Raw genomic sequence first — 23,118 nt, 5'->3', positions numbered from 1 at the left:
CTATCTGAAATTAAAAACTTCTTAGGCTACCCGAATGCTGACTCTCTAGAACATGTTCTCCTCAAATACCAGACTCAGGGGGACCGCTCCATCATGTGGTTATGTTTGGGAGCAGCCAAAATGGCTTTGGGGGGAGGTGGGAGGGGGGGGCTGGAAGAAGCCAGAGGCACCCTCGCTTACACAATGGCATGCCCGTCTGTGGTGCACCCTGGCCCTCAAGCAGATGGCAGATTTCACTGAGGACTCTCAAAAAAGCTTTCATTATATCTGAAACCCTCTGGTGACTAGGGGCTGCCCCTGTTCGCTTGTGGGCCTAGGCTGAGACCCCTCCATCTCTTCCTGATATAGTTGATTAGCTTTCTTTGGGGGCTGTTGGCCTTAGGTCCTCCAGCCCCGCCCCCCCCGCCCTCCCGCACAGACTGAGTGGGGGCACACACCCCATACCGCTCCTCATGCTAGTACAGAAGCCACTATGACACCCTGGACATGTTTGGCTCTTTCTTTTTTTGATGTTGTATCTGTTTATTTTTCTTTCAGCGTTCATATATTGCTATACATGGGACTAGAGGCCTGTCCTAGTGCCCACACCGTCATTCGCTCCCACCCAACTTCAAACTTCATGCACATCTTGCCCCAAGGAATGAATACACTGGACAAGTATTTATGGGTAAGAACTGCTGCAGGTTTATTTTCATACAACAAGCGTATGACGTTTTGGTGGGTCATCTTACGGGCGATCCAAGGCAGGCAGCCCCTCGCTGTCCCGCCTGCCTAAAGAGCCAGTCAGCATGGTGAGTGGATGCTCGGACGGTGCAGCACCTTGTTGATCGTATCTTTACTCCCGCCCCCCCTTTCAGGGCAGAGCGGTATGGCACACCCCCGGTCGGTTCAGGCCCCCCGACCGCCCAAAGGACTAACGGGGCACCGTCGCGGTTTCCCGGAACCTCCTGCGGCTCCGGGTCCTTGGCCCAGGCACCCTTACTGTGCCAGGCAGAGGTACCCTTACTGCACCAGTCTGCCGCAGAGGTACCCTTACTGTACCCGTCTGCCTCAAGATCGCCCTGTAACTCCGCCTGCAACACAAAAGACAACATTAAAACATTCCATCACCTTGTGCCGCCTGTCGAGCCGCTGGGTAAGCGGATATGGTGGGTGCAGCGCTCAGGCAGGCGAACACCGAAGAAAGAGGCAGAGCCAGAGGCGGCCGGGGCTTAAGTATCGGGCATGCCCCCACCTCAACAGGTAAGCCCTCCTCTGTCCGTGTGACCTGGCGACCGCGGGGAGGGGCAGGGGTCCTGCAGCCTCCCCACCACACCCCCCCGAACCGGCGGGTAGCTGCGACGAATGGCCACTAGGGAGCTACCCTGCCAATGTCCCCCTGCGTGGGATGCGGGCAGCGGCATAGTGCCCACACCGTCATTCACTCCCACCCAACTTCAAACTTCATGCACATCTTGCCCCAAGGAATGAATACACTGGACAAGTATGTATGGATAAGAACTGCTGCAGGTTTATTTTCATACAACAAGTGTATGACGTTTTGGTGGGTCATCTTACGGGCGATCCAAGGCAGGCAGCCCCTCGCTGTCCTGCCTGCCTAAAGAGCCAGTCAGCACGGTGAGTCGATGCTCGGACGGTGCAGCACCTTGTTGATCGTATCTCTACTCCCGCCCCCCCTTTATGGGTGGAGCGGTATGGCACACCCCCGGTCGGTTCAGGCCCCCCGACCGCTCGAAGGACTAACGGGGTGCCGTCGTGGTTTCCCGGAACCTCCTGCGGCTCTGGGTCCTTGGCGCACGCACCCTTACTGTCCCAGGCAGAGGTACCCTTAGTGTACCAGTCTGCCGCAGAGGTACCCTTACTGTACCCGTCTGCCTCCAGATCGCCCTGTAACTCCGCCACAGCTCTGGAGGAGGCCACCGTCGATGACAGAGCCCCTCAACTAGTTAGTTACTGACACCCTGCAGCTGCTAGTGCCTCTTGTACATCCAAAAGGAACATATCCATTCCCAATCCTGACAAGTGCACCCCGTCTTTATCGTAGTACCCTTCCGTCTTCTCTTGTATTAGTGTGTGCCTAATGAAACCAAGGCCTCTCCTGTCCATGAACTTCTGCATGGACCTGTTGACTCTCCTGCGGGAATGCTCAACTGCTAGAGGGGATCTCGCCCCTTCCATTCTCTGCGAGGAACAATCTCAGACCACCATAACTCGCACGCCCCCACTATGTTGCTTATTGCCACCATGTCCTTCTGCATGACCTGAATCAGTGCCCTCCTCCCCTTGGTGACCAAGTCGCTCCCCCCCAAGTGGATAATGAGGACATTAGGTGGGGACCCCCTGATGCGAGGCGTTGTTCAGGCATGGGCCTCACGTTGCTCCATTTCATTCCTGGGGAGCCCAACCATACAAACTGCGTCTGTGTGAAACCCCGGGTCCAATTCTTGAGTGCTGCCCACTGTTCCAACCTGGCCACATAAGAATGTCCCATCACCCACACGCAACATCCTGCTGGAAAGAAGATAATTCCGATTCAAACAAATGGGGAGGACTCTGTATCTTTAACACACGTATTTTAATAGTTGACACTGCACACCAAAACTGGAACATCGTGATTTAAATTGTCACCGAACATAATTAATGAAGTATCCTCGGAACAAGTGTAATGCTGGTACACATGATTACACTATGCAGTCTGGGATCTAAGGGCGGATGTATCGCTGGAAACAGTTCGAATTCCAACGTCCCACACTCTTGACCCCTTCTGCCCCCATCCCCGCCTTGAAAGCAGCCGTGGCCACTCCAATCCTGAAGGAGTGGCTCGAAATTTTTTTCCCCTTCCCTGATAGACCAGCTTTGGCCAAAGCTGCCCCCATGATGCGTTCCAGCGGGAACCTGGTCAATGGCGCCCCATCTGCATGAATGAGGAAGTGCCCTGCTAGGGGCGGTCTGATCTTTAAATATTCCCTGACTGTGGTGACAGGGCAGTATTTGGGGTCCCCCAAAGCCTGAAGCACAATTGTTGTGCCCCGGCCAGCCTGATCAGTCTTAGATCTGCGGATGCGGAGTACGAGGGCGTCTGTCGCGCAGACGTCCAGCATATCCAACGCTGCCCTTGTCCTATCTGTTTTAGCTTTGGCTACTAGCTCACTGACCCTAAAGGCGCCAAAGAAAGCCAAGCACAAAGCAGTGGCGAAAAGCTGAACCTCGAAAGGGGAATTTGGTGACTAGGGGAAGCGTTTCTATCATGCTCTGCAAGGAAGGGAAATCTATTGCTGACCTGCTGTCTGCGGACTTGATCTCCTCCCAGGCCCATCCTCTTAGTGCGGCCCTCACCCTAAATGAGCAAGTGGGGTCCTCACCCCCGTTGAGTCTGGTATCATGCATCAGGGCCGCCAGGTGGCCACACACCCAGGAATGAGTCTTTCCCGCTTCTTTAGCCCAGACCACAAAACGTGGCTAGCTGGGAGCCATATTTAATTCGGGTTGCTGGAGCCAGGGATCGCTCGCCCATCCTCTTCAATCGCTCCCCCACCGAAGCAGTCGCCATAGTGATGCCGGGAATGGTGTCATCACCGCCCTCGCCCGCGGCCAAGCCTCTCGGAAACGGAGCCACTGAAAGTGGGAGAGAGCGTCAGCTGCCACATTCTTCACACACTCAATGTTTCGCGCCCTAAACTCTGTGTTATTCTGCAATCCCGCTCTCACTAATTCTCTGAGTAGACTCAAAACAAGTGGGCACGTGGCTGATAGCCCATTGATTGCCTGAACTACGGCCATGTTGTCTGACCAAAACACCACCTTTCTGTTGCCCAACCTCTCTGGCCATAAATGTAGTGCCACTACTACGGGAAAGAGCTCAAGGACAGTTATGTTTGCAGTAATCCCCTTCTTGCGCCATACATTGGGCCAAGGCATTGCACACCATTCTTCTCCTAGGATAACACCAAAACCTTCCCTACCTGATGCGTCTGAAAAAAGGCAAAGTTCTTGGCTGCACTCCCAGGGGGCCCTCCAAATGACCGTACCATTGAAATTCTCAAGGAATTCGTCCCACATTTTTAGGTCAGCTTTCAAACCAGGACCCAGGCGCACCAGGTGGTGCTTTTTGCTTATGTTGGCTGTGGCTTTAGCTAACCTGCGAGAAAAAACTCTGCCTGCTGGTATGACGCGTGCCACAAAGTTCAGCTTAGCCAAAAGACTCTGTACCACCCCCAAGGTAGCTTTATCCCTGCCCAATAAAGCCCGAATGTCCTGCTTCATACCACAGACCTTATCGGCAGGGAGCCTGGATTCACCTTTGATGGTGTCCACGCCCCCACCCCAACAGTTAAGCCCTCCTCTGTCCATATGACCTTGCGACCGCGGGCAGGGGGCCCTGCAGCCACCCCACCACGCCCCCCCCGAACCGGCGGGTAGCTGCGACGAATGGCCACTAGGAAGCTGCCCTGCCAATGTCCCCGTGCGTGGGACGCGGGCAGCGGCATTGTCTTAGGGGGAGGTTTCTGTTTCTTCATTTGCAGCCTGGATGAGGCCCCCGGCCCCCATCCTGGTAAATCTCTGCAGGGGAAGGCTGGAGTGGACCTTGTGAATAAACTGTACACGCTCTCTAGCTATGTAATGCACTGGCCAAGCTCCTTTGGGACGAGTTGAACGCAAATGTGGCTTGTTTACAATGTTTGCATCTTTTGAAGAAAAGTCAATAAAAAGATTTTGACGGGCAAAAAAAAAAACAGTTGAGGGGCAATGCTTCATCTGCTTTCCCATTGAGCCATTTGTTCTAAACTAGCTGAAACATTTTAACTGCAACAACATATTTTCTGTAAACTCTGGTATGGATTAGTCAAGCAGGCCAAACTCACAGACCCTCGACATATGGATAGGGTTGACCACAACAGTCTTATTACCCCCTTCCCACGATGCTATACAGACAATAATGCAGCCGGTCTTGGGAGAGAGCCCACTGTCATCTCTTGTACCTATTGGTTGCTTGGTACCATCATTATAGACTACTTTGCACAAGTCAGTTTAGCATAGCACAGGTCTGTTAAATATGAACTCCCTTCCCATCCATACCATTCAATACAATCTCTTGTAATTGCAGGTTTTGGAACCTCCTTTTTTTTTTTTTACTGAAATGTCTGAATGAGTACTCAACTTGGATCCTGCAAATGCAATTCCCGAAGATTATTACAGTCTCATCTGCCTGTTTTTGCTATCTCCATATATTATGAAAAGTTATCTTTTGCCTAAATAGTTTCACACTCAAGTAGTTTCCGCCTGTCTTATTTTCAGTATTGACTGCTGTAACATTCGCTATGTTGAAAGTCCAGAATCCTCCTTCAATCTGCTGCAAATAAATAAAACCTTTTTTGTTCGATAGCTTGTAGATCAAAGAAATTGGGGGCATATTATCAAGAACGGAGTTAAGATTATCGCCGCTTTAGCGGCAGGCAACTGCCGCTAAAGCGGCGATAATGGGCTTGATAATATGGCGTAGAGAATTCCCATAGAAGCCCATGTTCACATCAGAACCTGGGCTTCTATGGGAATTCACAAGGGCCCCTTTAGCGGTAGATTCCTGACGATAAAGCGGCGATAATTTTAACATAGTTTCTTGATAATATGCCCCTTAGTCTCTCACACACACAGTTATGTACATTGTCTTCCGTTGAAACCGGGAATTATTTTGAGGCTCTGTGTCTGCTCTGTGTCTGATGCACAGAGGTAATTTATGGCACTGAGAAACCACCACCTAAGTATTACAATCCGGTGGGAAGTTTACATTCTAATACAGTTTTATTGGTTTCTGATTTCGCGAGTTAACAGGGGCAGGGCCTTGCTTGCCCCAACTCTGGAATAATTAATAATCTTATCGGGATCAAAGAAAAACCATTTTACTAATCTTTCAGGAAGGCTTTGAAAACGTTAATATCTTTTCTGTTTTTATTTCTATTATTTCTGCTTTAGGGTCTTTGCTTAAATGCCACTTTTCTCTGGTTTTCTTAGCACCAAGGTGCTTGAGATGGTGAACGTTTGGCTTAACAAGTATGTTTCATTTCATTCCGTTTGAAATGTGTGGAGTCAAGACAGAATGCAGAGTATAATATTATGTAAACACGTTTATTGGAAAGTAAGAATCATAAAAGTTAAGATAAGATCCTAGAAGACACCTACCCTGCCGGTAAAAAAAACCCTCGTTAATAAAAATAAGAAAATCGGCTGTGAGGAAGGACATAATCGGGGGAGAACCAATTTGACAGCAACTCGACATACTGCAGCACTCAGACAACAAAAGGACACAAAACCACGTGCTAATTAAGTACAGACATCTTTAAAAATCGCCCAAATACCCAATGCATTTCCATTCATTTATGAATGAAGACCAGAACGTTCTCCTGCATTTAAAAGGTTAACATAATTGAAATCCACTTTTTGCTTTACCAAGATAAATAGTTAGATATTTTGGCAATTTTATATATGTCTCACCTCTCTAAAGAAGTAGAGGCCCAAAGATCAGTATTACTTAACATGTGCAGCATGTTGATGCCAAGTTAAGGCATTAAGTGAATGAAAGCATGCATGGTCACAGTGACACACTCAGGCCTGAGCTATGTGGGAGAACAGGTTTGTGGGGACTGTAATGCCTGGGTTAGTCAAAACACACTGCTTTGTGTTCCATCCCCTGACGAAAACTCACAGGATTCAAGGTGTTTCTGATTTGTCAGGAGAAAAGTATGTTTGAAAGACACCAGCGAGCAGATTAAGTGTTACAATAAACCACAAACAATGGCCACGTGTAGTAAATGTAGGTTATAGAAAATTACTAGAATGCCTGAGTGTCTTAATCATCTCTGTGTACATCGTTGTCATGCGAAAACTAAGATGTTTTGTGTTCTTTAAGAACCTTCTCCTGCAAGAGGATGGAATAATTCCTAATTACTTGATATAAACAGCGTCATGTGAATCAAATGTCCCTAATTTCACATGGTTGTCCTTCACTTATTCAGGTAGGCAGAGCAAGAGTTCCTTCACTTTTTTACCACAATTCGTAAAATCGTTTTTTTACTTGCAACTTGTGTACGGCCTGATCAGATATATCTTAAATAGATTTCTCTTTCTAATTTGCATTAAGCAGCTCTTAAGAGATTTGATGGTGCATAAGTTACTGACGTTGAAGGATGGAAAACTAATGTGAATTTGATGGAATTGTATTTGTCAAAAGATGATAAATTTGGCAAGACTGAAAACGGTTTCTAACAGTAACAAGAGCCAGATCCATATTTTTGAAAGTATCTGAGAATTACTTCGAGGGGGTCCATAAAAGTCATGTTTAATGTGACTATATACGTTGTTCAACTCTATCTTTAGCAATATATGTATATAATTTACATAGTTTGCTATAATCAATGTGATTTTGTTAATACGTTTCTTTTAAGATTTGATGTTATATGAGCCTGTGATTGTCTTTACAATTAATAAAATCTACATTTAAAAAAAGGGGCTCAGATATTTTTCTCATCATAAAGATGAGTTTCCAAAATGGCCTTTAGAAGTTGAGTTGTTTCAGAGATATTTAGGGTTTTTGGTGATCATGAGCAGTGCATGCCAATTTGTTTAGGATTCTGAGAGCATAGGTTTTAAAAGTGTCCCATCTAGAGGACTGGTGAACCCACATTGTGCCGAAAGAAAGTTTGTTGTTTATATAGTGAACTGGAAGAATTACTGAATTTGACCACAAATGTGTGAGACAGACTAATAATCTCTCAATTGAAATTTATTAAATGTCTATGGACTTGATCTATTATTGAGTGCCGTCACATGACACAATGACTCAAATGAAACTGGATGCACATAGAAAGGCGTCTGATTCACATTAAAGGGGATATTTGAACACCATGGGCCTCATTTATGAGGCCTTGCGTCAGTTTTGCGCTTCCGATGCGTCACTTTTTGTGACGCATCGGCGGCGTAAAACATGCCTCCTGTTGCGCACTATTTACAAAGTGACGCATCTAAGCAGATGCGTCACTTTGTAAACCCCTGCGCTACATTATACCTGCGTCAGGTATAATGTATGCAGAGGGGGCGTTCCCCCGCAAAAAGCCTCGCAATAGTGACGCAGTGAAATCTATGAGATTTCAGTGTGCCACTTTTAGAACGCTGTTGCGTCAAAACCTTGCGCCTGCCTCACAGCAGGCATAAGACTGACGCAAGCCCTTTCACATGGGGCTTTCCCCATGTGAAAGGACGCATTGCTGGAGTTGCGTCACTTTTGTGACACATTCCAGCAATGCGTGACTTTTGCGCTTACAGATACGTCAGAAATACTGACGTATCTGTAACTCCTTGCACCATGATGCGTCATACTGTAAATATGACACATCATTGGTTTTGCAAGGAGGGCGCAGTGAAAAGTGACGCATCGATGTATTCACGCAGCGATGCGTCACTTTTCATAAATGAGGCCCCATGTTTTGACCACTGAACATGTGAAATGTCTATTAGTATGAACCCACTGCTAGATCGCTTGCCACCTGCTTATCTCTTGTTAGTGATGTGACCCCACATCCACTTACCTTCTCTTCTTTAATATTGCTTTGTCTTCACTGCTAGACTATTGTCCTTATCTCATCAATTGTGTAATAAGACTTCTATCCACCTAGCACCTGTCCATAGTGCATTAAAGTTGTTAAGCCACTAGTAGACCACTCTGCTCTTATTTATGGTCCGACCTTGAGACTCGACTTCTGAGTCGCTGTCTGTCTCTCACAAATGTAGTTACTCCTCTGTTACATTGTCCAGGCCCTCTCAATCCTGCCACTATCATGAAGCTGACACATGGCAGTCTTTGGCTTCGAGTTGGACCAGAGGCCCAGGTTTTCACAGTTCTTGACTACCAGAGGTATGGAAAACCCCTTCTAGTAGTCATGTTGCTGCTGACACAGAAAGCGCCTAGGCAGAGAGTGCCTTCTGGAATAGGCCACAGGAAAGAGGAAAAAGCCTGATAGCAAAACACGTCTGAGATGACTTTTGGGTGCAGTTGGTCAGTGAGATAAGTCAAGTCTGGGGAGAGGACTGTAGATTCTGGAAGGAGCCAATGAAAGACTAGTGTGCCAGAATGGATGGAGACAAACTGCAAATTAGAAGAGGACTGAAAATACTTGAAGGAGCCAAGGATGTACTGGAGCACTGGAACACACCTCAGGAAACATGGAGTGTTGTGATGCAAGGATAGAATGGAAAAACCTTCCTTGTATTTGCCCTAGAGAGGTATTACATCACAGGAAGTTAGCACACCATATTGGATTGGGAAAGTCCTATTGGAAGGAATGGGCAAGGTGCCATCTTTGAACAGGCAGTATTTCCTACCACAGAAATACTCTCCAGAGGATTTTGGCAAATAGAAGAAGGAGAAAAAATATGGTGACACCAAGGCCGTCTTCCAGCATGTCCCAATGAGATGATAGTTGCCCAAGAGAGCCCCGGAGGGCTGGCCGCCAGGAGGTAAATGTGTTTCGACCTGCTGCAGCCTACCGGTTCCTACACAGTCTTCCAGAGATCTTTCTTTCTCCCTTGGGAGCGTGGGACCTTCCAGCCATTGAGTGCCAGCTTTGGGCGGGACGCTTAAGCTATGGTAGCTCAGAACCAGTCTTTCACCAATGTTGTGATTCCATTGTTAGGCTGCACTCCCCATCCCCACTTTTAATCCACAGATTAACCCTGCTGCTGAGCCGCTTTGCAAGTCTATATCTCTCATTACTGTTATAACCTCTATTGAAAATCCACTTTTTTGCTTATTCACCCTAGATTACTTTTTTATTTATTTAGTCCTAGATGGCTTGTATTTTCAAACTCTGTGCAGTAAGAGTCGGGCTGCTCTCACTACATGTGCTTTTTCCTAAAAGCGTTGTATCAGTCGTAAATAACTTAGTCAGCATACCTGAATTTTGTGTAAGTCTATGGTAAGTGCGCGCAAACAGCAGTAATGGTGTAAAAGTCAAATAACCAATGTGGTCCACAACCTGGTTTTCACAATTCATATGTGGGACCAAACCCTCGTACATTGGTTGAAAACCTAAATACTCAAGCTGCAGTGCTACGATGTAAAATGAACCTTTTGGAATTTATATAAAAAATCTAACATGAAATCATTTAGATGTGTTGTGTCTTGTAGCAGTATCATGTTCATTTCTATACACAAGCATGTTTAAAAGGTAAACGAGATGGTAATGGGATGCTGTAGATCATTTGCAGCCGTCATGTCTAGGATAGTCGACACTGTTTCACGAATCCAAGTTTTTTTATACATTTGGCTTCTAAGCTTCCAGAAAAGATATTCTTGTCTAATTTTACTGATTGAAAAAAATAAAATTCGTTGGAGAAAATATTTTTTTTTACAAAGGTCACAAGAATGTTTTCTAGAGATGCTGCTAAATTACTAAACCAGTTTTAAAAAGAGCGCCAGTAACTGCTTCCTGTACCAATCCTGACCCTGAGGATGAGGTGCGAAAAATGTTCACTCATCGGGAAGAGGACAAGTAATAATAAGCTTACAGTCTGTCTAACCCCTCTTGCAATGTGTACGTAATTCAAATATACCTAACAAATGTAAGGGTAGTTGCAAAAAGAGACTAACACATTTATTTCCATATAAAATTATATCATTTTTAATGACTTCTCATGTTAAAAAACAGATATTACTATACATCCACATCACATAAAGAAAAACATAAAACATAAACCATACAATTCTTTAAAATATAATCACACAATGTTAAAATGAAACAAAAGTGGCAGTCGATACTCTTGACGTGCGTTTCGGCGTTCTAAAAAAACGCCTTCTTCAGGAGCCACAAATTCTTTTAATACATTTTCTCACATTGCCTAGAACCAACTTCTATTTATTTTTCTTTAACAATTCCCAATCCAATGATGTAATGGATATGACAATCAGTAACTATAAATGAAAACAAGAGATCCGTTGCAATGTAGAACTCGGTTAAGGTTCAAATATTCTCCTAATTAGATTGCCTCACGTCTGCTCTCTTTAATATAACCGCAGGTTTAAAATTGCTTTCTTTAGGTCAGGTCCGATAGCCGAGTAGAATTCAGAATAATCGTGTCAATATCATGTAAAGGGCTGAAAGGACCGGGCGCACTTCTATCCGTGCTTCCTCTTGCTCAAAGCGATTCGTCAGAGATTATGAGAGAGAAGAGAACACGCCGCTGCAATGGATGTCTGTCGGAGTATCCTAGCCTGCAAAATATCCTACCCGTACTCCCTCTTTTTTTCTGACGTGTTCCGTACTGAGTACGACGCTGCAAATGATAGCTGCTGGCGTTTCGAAGGTGGTCTAGCTACTCTTCACATACTGCCGAAACGCGCTTCGACCTTATGCTGAGCCTTGTGCTCTGAACAGAAAAATCAATCTGGTCGTGGAGGTCTTCTTTGTCACACATAACCTCTGCCTTGTTCAGATGCTGGTTGTATGAAGTTTGTGAGAGTATGTATGTGATTGAATGGTTGTGATATGGATGTATTTATTGAAGTCAGTCCAGGGGTTGTTGTTTTTCTGCAAATGGATTTGTATATATGAAATGTTTATGCAGTTACTGTGATGATTCTGGTTTTTGTATGAATTTTCATAATTAGTTTTTTCTACTTGATTTAAAAAAAATAAAACAAAGATATACATAGAAAGAAAAACAAAAATAAAAGTGAAATGTTATAAAGTATATAAAGCAATGAAATAATAAAAGTAATGAAAATCTAATGTCAAGTGTCACTGTTGTAATTTTATGTATGAGAAAGCACAAGAGAGAATTAATCCTTGGTAGAAGGAATAGATAGGCTATGAAGAGCATATTTAATGTTCTTTGGTTTCCCCCCTCTTCTCCCTGGCCTGTAAGTTTAACCTTTAGAGGGGGTCCCCTATATTGCAGTAGAAGACCTATTAGCTTTGACAATGCTTGTTTACCATTACTTATCCAGAGGAAGATCTTGTGAACAAACTCCTTTGTTACCTTTCCCTCCGCATGGTCTCTTCATCAGTTTGCACAGGAACATCATTGTCAGGGATATCTCTGCTCCTCTGACATTGGAATTAGTTGTTTAGTTGCAGTGTTATCCAGCATGAAGCACAACACCCCAATGCTACATACATTCTCTGGGCTATAGAACAGACTACTTCAGCAGTTCTCTGAGTGAGGTTGCACATTTTTATGTGTGTAGCATTATATCTCATCTCGACAGGACTTCATAGAGTGAGGAATGGCGTTAACAGGAAAGAATTCAAAAGGTAAACATTGTTATAAGCAAGGGAGTAGCCAGGAATTTAAAACACTCCCCACTCGAAACATACCTCTAATCACATCAGTATGTGAGGCAAGCCACCCGGACTCTCCTTAGAATAACTCTTTTCACCCTTTCATCTTTGTTCGATCATCTGTCCATCCAATTATTCACTCTTACATCTTTTCATCCATCCATCTGTCCATCTCTTCACTTTTACATCATCCATTCGTTTACCCTTTCATATATACATCCTTTCACCCAAACACAAATCAATATTTTGATGTATCCACATTTCTTTTCACCCATCTATCCTTTTACACTTCTCCATCTTTCCATTCTTGCTTTCATCTGCTGACCCTTTCGCCTATCAATCCTCTCACTCGTTCATCTACCCACCCTTATATCTTTTCATCCTTCAATCCTGTCACCTGTTCATTTGTTCACTTCCTATTTTACCTTTCCCCCTTTTCCTTCTTTTTCTCGTTTTCCTTCTTCCTTCCTGTCACCCTTCCTTCTTCCTCCAGTTCCTTCTTTCCCTTCTCTATCTACCTAGCCTTTTCTCTCATACATACTTTTCTTTCGTACCTTTTGCTCTCATGCTCACTTTTTCTATTTCTCCACCTATTTTTATACTTGCTTTTCATTATTTCTCATTCTCTATTTCTTTCACTGTGCACGACATCCCACACACCCTCTCTCGTGATATCTTTTAACAGTCTCCTATTTTACTGCTAAGACAATTGTTACATGTGATAATGACAATTACAAACACTTTCCTACTAACCAAGCAGCCCGCTCATGTCAGGCTACAAGCTCCTCATTACTCGTAGTTTACTGCAGTTTTGCATTACTACTACATTATGGGCTAATCCTAGGTAATTCGCACTACAAAGAATTATCATGAACGATGCAAAGTACATCTTTGGACTTTGATGGATAAGGGATTTTTTCTGGTTCTTAAAGCAAACTCGCAAGGGTGAAGAGGCAGTGCTAGGCGCACTTGTGTGCAATCTGTGATTCCCCCAATATTAAAAAGAGAGATTCCTGCATGACCCTAAAATCCCCTTTTCACATTACTGAGTTCTACCGGGGTTCAAAAGATCGCAGTACATTTAACACATGCAGGGTCGTAGCTTGATCAGTAAGATGGGGGCCTGGGATATAATGTTCATTATACCGCAAGCAGAGCTCATGAGAGGGACTTGTAGTGAGCCACCCGGCCACTGCAATACATTGTTGCAGCAGCAACTCCCTGGCCGGGTTCAGACCAGGGAGTATAAATAAACAGCGACGTCAACGCACGTGGCTGATGCCGCGGAACTAGCATCCGTGTACTGTTGTCCCTTTATTGCAGCTGCAGCTTAAATTGCCGGGCCCCGGCGGAAGCGAAGTCGCAGACTAGTCTTCCCCCGGGGTCATTCGCGCTGATAGGCCAGGTAGGGGAAAGGGAGGAGTTAGGGGTTGGGGGATATAGGCGCAGGGGAGGAAGGGAACTTCCTCTTCCTGCGCCTGGCACCATCGGGAGGGTCACAAAAGGGAGGTTAGTGTTAGCTAGGGCCTTTGGTCGAGTAGTGTGGTCGGGTGGTCCTTTGGTCGGTCCGGTAAGCGCCGGGGGCTGTTCTCTCACGGCAGCCGGTTGATTCCCACGCCGGAAGCGTGCATTTCAGCACGATGTCGGGCATTTCGTCACAGGAGGTCCGGGAGGCCTTGCTGCTTCTTGCGAGGGCCGGGCGGGAGGACCTGCTGCGCCCGGGGGTCTTAGGCCAAGCGTGGGTGGGGACTACCAGGGGCACGCGTGGTGCCTCGGCCGGGGTCTCGGCCGCGGTGGTTGCGTGTCAGGAGGATGAGCCTGACACGTTTGAACTTGGTGTCGAGCGGAGGGGGGGCGGAGCGCCCAGGGACACGGCGAGGGGCGGGAAGCGCAAGAGCCTGCCCCCGCGTGTTTTCCCTCCGATCGACTTCGTGCCTGGGGCGACTGGGGCCGCTGTGGGGCCCGCGCCCCCCGCGTTTTCCGTTATGGACCCCCTGCAGGTGCCGGCTGGTGCCGTGCAGGAGGTGGGGCTGGAGGACATTTCTCCTGGGCCTGCCCTGGGGGTGGAGGGAGCCCCGGGTGGGGCCTTGGCATCTGGGTCTGGGGAGCAGGCTTCTACCACCATCACTGGGCCTGGCTTTACGAGGGTCATCACTGGGGAGGACGGGGGCCTGGGGGAGGTGGCCCCTATCGACCTGTCCACTGGGTCTAGGGCAGGCACACCCGCCCCGGCAGGTCAGGCGGCGGTGGGGGCCACGGGGAGTAGGGCTGGTCGGCCCACCATGTTTCCTATGCCTGGAGGGCCCGGCTGGGCCCCGGGTTTCTACCAGGGGGGTTTCTTCCCCCCGGGGGCTGATTTTTATGGTTACTGCCCGCCCCCGCCACCACAGATCTGGGGTGCTGCTTCCTGGGAGGAGCGAGCTAGGGGGGAGAGGATCTTGGAGCAGATTAGGGAGGCCAGGCGGGCTGAACAGTCCGGGGCCGGGGTGAGTGCAGTTTGGCACCGTGATTATGATGAGTGCCCCTCCCCGACCTCTGAGGAGGAACGGGAGGCTGAGAAGGAGGAGGAACTCAGGAGGGTCAGGGCCAAGAAGTCTGTGGAGGACCCCCCTCCGCGGAAGGCTGAGGCAGGTGTAGGGACGGCCGGGACAGCTTTGAGGCCCGATGGTGCCGGGGCCCACTCAGGCTGGAGCGACCTGAGGGGTGGGAGGGGATCCAAGCCGGCGGCTGCTGGCAGAGCCCGGGAGTGCCTGGCGGAGCGCAAGACGGCTCCGAAACGCAGGACTGAAGTAGCAGGGCAGTCTGCGGCGGCTGTCCCTCCACCGAGGGCTCGGGCCCCTGCGGCGCGTGTGGATGTGGGTGCGCCAGTTCGGAAGGGTGTGCAGAAAGGTGTGAAGAGAGCGGTGAAGGAGGTTGAGACTGTGCGTGTGGATCAGGAACCGGTGCTTGAATTGGATTATGGCACGGAGAGTGATGACTTGGAGGAAGGGGAGGTGCGGGATGACTTGGTAGGCTTAGGGAGCGCTGCGGACAACGGCGACCTTGGTGTTTTACAGGCCCCGGCGTCGACGCGGACTAAGGCTCGGACGACGGTGGCCCAGGTGCCGGTGCCCAGAGGACGGCCCGAGGGACGGACGGAGACGCTCACAGGTGAGGGTGCATGGTGGGCTGCCTGGGGTGATGGTCCCCGGAGCGGGGAGGGGCGCAAGAGGCCTTGCAGGTCTGTGGGGGTTGGTGATGGGTCTGTGCGGGGGGGGGAGAAGCCATCGGGCAGTCCTCCTGCGGAGGGTAAACAGGTGGACGGTAAGTTGGTGACGTTGGGGGTGCAGATGGACAAGGCTGGGGAGAAGGAGGACAAAGGGGTGAAGGTCCCGAAAAAACTGCCATACATGGGGCTGGCTATGCCGCTGGGGTCACACCTCTCGGAGAAGTTGAAGGAGCGGATTTGGAAACATGAGTTTGTGGACGTCTTTAAGTTGCTCCATAGGGAGGTGCAGGCGAAGGAGGGGTCCAAAGAGGAGGAGTGGGAGCTGACTCGGCGCCCTAGGGTGCCGGTGACGATGGAGAATTGGACGTCGGCTTTCTTAATCTTTGCCAGTGTCTATTGCCAGAAGTATTTGGATAGGGCGATTGCGCTGTTCAAATACATGGATGTCATTCGTAAGGCCCAGATGCAGTTCGGGGGGTTTGCGTGGCTTAGCTACGATGAGGAGTTTCGGGCCAGGGTCAGTGCGAATCCGGAGAAGTGCTGGGGGGAAGTGGATCAGGAACTTTGGATGCAGTGGATGGCGTCGTCGCACTCCACGGCGTCCACGCATACGGCCAGTGGCCTGCCGGTCGTGTATCGGTCCTTTCAGCTGCGTCCCGCCCAGGGTGGGGCGGGGGGAGGCTCTGTGCCCAGCACCATCGTCTCTGGGCAGCAGTCCAAGCCGGGAGGTGTTTCCACGGGAGTCTGTTGGAGCTACAGCAGAGGGTATTGTTCCCGGTACCCCTGTAAATTCAAACACGAGTGCTCCAAATGCGGTGGGAAGCATTCCCTTACCCAGTGTCTTACCCTTACCACGCCCTCGGAGCAGTGGAGGAACGCTAGGGGGCGTGGGCACCCTGGACAGAAGGGCGCCTACTCCGGTTAGGGTGGAGGCGATGGCCCCTTGGCTCTCTTGTTACCCGGATCGGGAGGCTGCTGCGCGGCTTTTCTGGGGGTTCACGGAGGGTTTTAGAGTGGGCTATCAGGGTCCTAGGGAGCGACGTTGGGCCGACAATTTGAGATCAGCGAAGGAACTGCCGAGTGTAGTGGCTGCGAAACTGCAGAAGGAGGTGTTGGAGGGCAGGGTGGCTGGCCCGTTTCCGGACTGGCCTTTGAGCGATCTGATCGTCTCTCCGTTGGGGGTGGTGCCGAAGAAGGAGGAAGGGGAGTTCAGGTTGATCCACCATCTGTCTTGGCCGGAAGGCAGGTCAGTGAATGACTTTATTGCGGAGGAGGACTCTAGGGTGCTCTATGCGTCAGTGGACGATGCGATCCGACTGGTGAGGGTTTGTGGTCCGGGGGCGGAATTGGCGAAATGCGACATCAAGTCGGCCTTCCGTCTGCTGCCTATTCACCCGGCGGATTTTTCGCTCCTGGGCATGCAGTTTGGGGGGGACATCTACGTGGACAAGGTTTTGCCCATGGGGTGTGCCATTTCCTGTGCTCTCTTTGAGCTCTTTAGCACTTTTCTGCAGTGGGTCATGGTCCGGGTCAGTGGGTGCCGTGAGGTTACTCACTACTTGGACGATTTCCTCTTTCTGGGGAAGGCGGACTCCGGGGATTGCGGCAGGGCCCTGTCGCGTTTCCAGGAGGTGGCCTTTCGTTTCGGGGTGCCTCTGGCGCCGGAGAAGACAGCTGGTCCTAGCTGTTGCCTCACTTTCCTGGGGATTGAGTTGGATTCGGTGCAATGGATGGCGCGCCTCCCTGCGGCCAAGGTGACAGAGATCCTGGCATGCCTGGACTGGGCGGTGGGGGAGAAGCGGATTCCTTTGCGGGCTGTTCAGAAACTTCTCGGCTTTCTCAACTTTGCATGTAGGGTAGTGCGGGCAGGACGGACGTTCTGCAGGCGGCTCGGCATGGCCATGTCGGGGGCGGTACTTCCACATCACAGAGTCAGGATTTCCATGGGAGTGAGGGCAGACGTGAGAACATGGATTACTTTCTTGCAGGATTTCAATGGTGTGTCCCTGGATTTTGACGAGGAGAGGGCGGTCTGGCAATGCCAAATTTACTCCGATGCGGCTGGATCGGCGGGGTTTGGTGTTTTCTGGGACGGGAGGTGGTGTGCGGAGGTCTGGCCGGCTCCTTGGCTGAGACTGGGGAGGTGCATTGCCTTTTTGGAGTTCTTCCCTTTGCTGGTGGCACTGGAGGTTTGGGGGGAGGAGTTTCGGAACAGATCTGTGCTTTTCCATGTGGACAACATGACTGTGGTGGAGTTGGTGAATCATCAGAGGGCTCGGGACCTGAGAGTGCTGCGTCTGTTGCGGAGATTCATGTTGGCCTGTCTGCGGTTGAATGTGGTGTTTCGGGCTAAGCATGTCCCTGGTGCGAATAATGACATTGCGGATGCTTTGTCTTGTTCGCAGTGGCAGCGGTTTCGACGCCTGGCGCCGGGAGCGGATACTTGCAAGACCGAGCTGCCGGCCGGCATCTGGGCCTTGGGGGAGTGAGGATGATTGGACTGGTGGAGGGTTCGCTGGCTGAAACTACGAGGAGGACATATCGTTTGGCATGGTTGGAATTTAGTGTTTTCATGGGCTGGAACGTGGATAGTGTGGTGGGAACTGAGTCTGATGTGCGGCAAGGGCTGAGACGTTTCGTGCTGGTTTGTGTTGACAGGGGTTTGTCTGCGGCTACGATCTCTGGTAAATTGGCGGGGATATCCTTTTACTGTGTGCTGTTTCTGGGGTTTGATCCGACCAAGGATGTGATCATGAGCAGGATGTTGCGGGGTTGGGGCAGGGAGCGTGGGAGTGGGGGGGTAGGCTGCGTGAGGCAATCACTTTTGAGTTGCTGGTTCGGCTGGTTGGGGTGTTGCCGGATTGTTGTTACGACCTGGTTGAGGCCGGCCTTTTCCGTTTGTGTATGGTGTGGATGTTTTTCGGGGCTTTTCGGGTTTCGGAGTTGTTGGGTTCGAGGAGAATGTCTGGCCGGTTGTTCGAAGAGGTCCGGGTGGATGGGGGCCGCCTGGGGATTTGGTTGCGGTGCTCGAAGACTGACCAGTTGGGCAGGGGTAAATGGGTATGGCTGAATGAGACTGAGGGCGGGGTGGTGTGCCCAGTTTTTGAGTGGCGGTCTTTCTTGAGGTCGGTGAGTGTGGAGCGGGGGGAGATTTTTGTTCATGCCTCTGGCGCGAGAGTGACGGCGGGCCAGTTGCTGGCAGTGTTGCGCAAGGCTTTGCGGAGTCTGGGACTGGATGCATCTGGGTTCGGGACTCATTCGTTCAGGATTGGGGCTGCGACAGCTGCAGCCAGGCTGGGGTGGTCCTGGGACAGGATAAGGAGGATTGGGCGTTGGAAGTCCCGCTGTTGCGAGAAGTACGTGCGGAAGTGAGGGTTGCCTGTCGGTTGTTGTTGAGCATGTCGTTGTGTTCCTGTTTCTAACATCTTTTTCTTAGTAGGTTGCGTGGGTGGACCGGGCAGTAAGACGGTGACGTGGATTGTTGGGCACTCCTTCGTGCATTGGGCATCCAAATATGCGGAGCGACAGGTTTACGGCCGTAACCTGGGACTGAAAGGACATTTGCACGAGGTACAATGGTGGGGCAAGGGTGGCATGCGATGGGGGGCACTACTGCCCTGGCTCGCGAAGATGGTCCCACAGAGGGGATGCCCTGATTTGTTGATCATACATCTGGGGGAGAACGACCTTGTGCAGCTGTCCGGTTTGGCTCTTTTGCAACTCATGCAACGGGATCTGGATGTGTTGAAAAGCAGGCTTGCAGGGACCTGCATTGCCTGGACGGAGTTGGTCCCCAGAAAAGTGTGGAGAGGGGCTGTGAAGCATGGGGCGATCGAGAAGGCTCGAAGGAAGCTCAACAGGGCCATGAGACTTTACTGTGGTGACAATGACATTAAAGTAATTGCGCATGAAGGGATTCGACTTGCGGAGCCGTTAGTTTTTAGGGACGACGGGGTGCACTTGTCACAGTTGGGCAATGCTTACTACATGATGGAGATGAGGGATGTGGTGAGCAAGTTGTGGAACGAGGCTATCTGGTGTCCCAGAGTGTGACTGCTGGCGAGCGTGGCGGACCGGGACCCCTTGGAGGGGGGGTGGGGCAGTGAACCGCCCTACAGGGGGTTCACTGGTTGGCGGTACTTGAAGGGACAAGGGGGTCAAGAGCGGGCACACCCATCCCTTGGGGGGGAGTTCTTAGGGGGGATAGAAGCGTGAATGGCAGGACGCAATGAGTGGGCTGGATGACAAAGGATTGAGGGGCAGGAAGAAAGCATGGTATGGAGCCTCTAGGGCTTTGTGATGAGGTGGAACGAGTGAAACGAGTGAGAGGGGAGTGTGAGTGGGGGTTTTGATGTTATTACCTGTTTATGTTTACTGTTTTTGTACAGATTACGCAGTTTCTGGTCTAATAAAATGGCCTTTTACGCTGACACTGCGTGGTCTGTTTATTGCGCGATGCCGGGCCCCGGGGGAAGCGAAGTCGCAGACTAGTCTTCCCCCGGGGTCATTCGCGCTGATAGGCCAGGTAGGGGAAAGGGAGGAGTTAGGGGTTGGGAGATATAGGCGCAGGGGAGGAAGGGAACTTCCTCTTCCTGCACCTGGCACCATCGGGAGGGTCACAAAAGGCCGCCCACCCACCCGGCAGTTGGAGGTGGTTTGTTGGGCTGGTCGTTGGCGTTGCCAGTTTAGGCCAGAGCTGCGTTAGGCGGTACTTGAAGGGACAAGGGGGTCAAGAGCGGGCACACCCATCCCTTGGGGGGGAGTTCTTAGGGGGGATAGAAGCGTGAATGGCAGGACGCAATGAGTGGGCTGGATGACAAAGGATTGAGGGGCAGGAAGAAAGCATGGTATGGAGCCTCTAGGGCTTTGTGATGAGGTGGAACGAGTGAAACGAGTGAGAGGGGAGTGTGAGTGGGGGTTTTGATGTTATTACCTGTTTATGTTTACTGTTTTTGTACAGATTACGCAGTTTCTGGTCTAATAAAATGGCCTTTTACGCTGACACTGCGTGGTCTGTTTATTGCGCGAAGGAATAATCCCCTCCCGGTATCCCTAGCAGTCGGCTAACGCCCCCAGGCGCACGCCCGAGATGCCTCCCGAGTTCCCCACCATCACACTGGCGACGAGGTGGTTCGGACCTCACGACTGTGAAACTGCCCCCACGCAATGTGGATCGGCGGTTGTGGCAGGCGCGGGAGGTGAGGAGCGGCCCAGCGCTGCTGGTGTACGGCGTACACCAGGCGGGCAACTAGAGCCAAATTTCGGGGGGGGCTGACTAATATTTCTGGGGGGGCTGATTCTAAGAGTGGCTGTAAGAAGGGCTGAAAACATAACAAAAGCCTAATTTACATGTAAATGGTCGTTTATAGACCTGTTAACTACTCGAGTGCGGCTGCAATCAGACTGTCGCCAGCCCGCAGAGCTGAGTCAGCCCGGGCTGACACACACGACGGGGGGGGGGGGGGACTGAAGCCCCGTGAGCCCAATGGGTGTTGCGCGCCTGGCGTACACCACTCGGTGACTGAGTGACTGAGTGAGGCAGTCATCGCGGTAAGGCAAGCGCCCTACATGCTGGGGGGATTGGCGCGATTTGTGCTGGGACCGCGAGTGAGATCGACGGCTGCACGGCCCCGTGGAGGTGCGTGTGCGGCCTGGAGAGTGGCGCGCATGCGCGAGGCCATAAAAGACGCGGCTGGAGCGCTCGATGAGCGCGTGAAGCGCCAGCCTGCCTGGGGGGGCTGGAAGAAAAGCAGGAAAGTAGCAGAGCGTGTGACAGATGAGCTCCTCGCGCAAGAACCACACTCCACGCTGTTACTTGAAGAGTAAAAGGCCATTTTATTAGGACAAGGTTAAGACCTGTGGGGTGGGTGTGCGGACAAAGTTTCCTTGACCCTCCCGGTGGTGCTCAGGAGTTATGAAGAGGCTGTTTCCGCCTCTTCCGACTCCTTATGGCCTCCTAATCCCACCCCTTCCCCTTGACCCCTCTAATCCCACCCTCCACCTTGTCCTTCCGGTCCCGCGCGAATTCCCCAGGGGAAGACTGGTCTGCGACCTTTACTTCCCCTGGGGGCCGCATCGCGCAAGAACCACACTCCACGCTGTTACTTGAAGTGTAAAAGGCCATTTTATTAGGACAAGGTTGCAATCCTTTCAACTTTATTACATAGTACATAAATGCAAACAATATACTCTCCCCATCTCCTTCCGACTCACTCTCCATTCCTCTTTCTCAAACCATCTCACCTGTTTGACTCTTCCCCATTCACTCGGTGACATCCTTCCTCTACCCATTCTCACCTTCACTTGCCCTCCGCGCATCCTCTGTTGAATTTCCTTCATTGCCTCCCGCGCCCCGCTATCAGTCACCCGTGTACCGTTCTCCCCCCCGAGGGGTGGATCTGCCCGTATGTGACTCACCACCCCTCCAAAGAACCGCCAACCAGGGAACCCCCGGAGGGCGGTTCCCTGCCCCACCCCCCGTGTGCATCGAATGCATCCGCCACCCTGTGGCGTCCGGTTGCTGACCAGCCACCACCTTACAGCGCGTCTCGGGCACACCAATAATCTAATGCGAGGCAATCCCGACCAGGAAGATGCCACCCATTCGCGGTAAAGTACCAAGCCCACTTTTGCCTGCAATCCGTGTCATCCGACCTTCGTCGTACCAAACCATGTCCGGGACAAGAATCCCTCCCCGCCGGTGAACGACCATCCACCACCTGTTCCCGTGCCCCAGATTCCCAATCACATTCCCAATCAGTTGTCGGGAAGTTACCTGCCTTTTTTCAAGGTGAACGACCATCCACCAACCATCACTGCGTCCCGCAACAAAGCACATTTTCCGGGCCATTTGTTGCGAAAGGTGCCCCCCCCCCCCCCATAGTGGCTGACCATCCACCACCATTCCTGCCCTTCAAGGAAGTAAATAGGAATTCTGTCCAACACTGAGTACGACAAAAGTACCCCTTCAGGTGAAAACGGCCATCCACCCTCTGCTCGCCACCAGTGCAACAGAGAAAAAATTCACAGGCCAAACATCCACCCCCTGCTTGCCGCCAGTGCAACAGAGAAAATAGTCACAGGCCAAACATCCACCCCCGGCTTGCCGCCAGTGCAACAGAGAAAAGAGTCACAGGCCAAACATCCACCTCCTGATTGCCGCCAGTGCAACAGAGAAAAAAGTCACAGGCCAAACATCCACCCCCTGCTTGCCGCCAGTGCAACAGAGAAAAACTTCACAGGCCAAACATCCACCCCCTGCTTGCCGCCAGCGCAACAGAGAGAAAATTCACAGGCCAAACACAGTCTCCAAAAAGGCGCCCCTCGCCTCAGTGAACGACCATCCACCTTTTTGCTTGCCCCCCATTCGAACCGCCAGGATTCTCGGGCCGAAACCTTGCTCATGCCAAACTCCCCCTCTTCAGTGAACAACCATCTCCATATTGCGTGCCTCCATTGGAAAACAAATTTAGATGAACCGGAACTGTGCGTCACAAGTGCACCCCCCCCCCCGCGGTGAGTGGCCACCCACCCATTTGCTCATTCAAACAAAACAGATAGGATCCTTGGACCAAAAACCCC

General features: G+C 50.6%; 1 protein-coding gene across 1 annotated transcript; it reads left to right on the top strand.

Moving 5' to 3' along the window:
- The first annotated feature begins 15,658 nt into the window (after positions 1-15,658).
- Positions 15,659-19,590, top strand: LOC144783146 (uncharacterized). The gene is made up of 2 exons (XM_078662277.1): positions 15,659-15,989; positions 18,977-19,590. Exons 1-2 carry the CDS (start codon positions 15,659-15,661, stop codon positions 19,588-19,590), a joined length of 945 nt encoding a protein of 314 aa, XP_078518403.1.
- The last annotated feature ends 3,528 nt before the right edge of the window (positions 19,591-23,118 follow it).

The sequence above is a fragment of the Lissotriton helveticus genome, chromosome 9 (assembly GCF_964261635.1).
Source record: "Lissotriton helveticus chromosome 9, aLisHel1.1, whole genome shotgun sequence".
Classification (NCBI taxonomy): Eukaryota; Metazoa; Chordata; class Amphibia; order Caudata; family Salamandridae; genus Lissotriton; species Lissotriton helveticus.
This window is presented reverse-complemented; position numbering and strand designations above follow the sequence as displayed.

What these genes read in the sequence shown, in the direction of transcription:
- LOC144783146 (XM_078662277.1), top strand. Translation starts at nt 15,659, where the DNA reads ATGGACAAGGCTGGGGAGAAGGAGGACAAAGGGGTGAAGGTCCCGAAA. An exon ending in CAAATACATGGATGTCATTC is followed by an intron (nt 15,990 to 18,976) that starts GTAAGGCCCAGA and finishes TTTTCTTAGTAG; the next exon opens with GTTGCGTGGGTGGACCGGGC.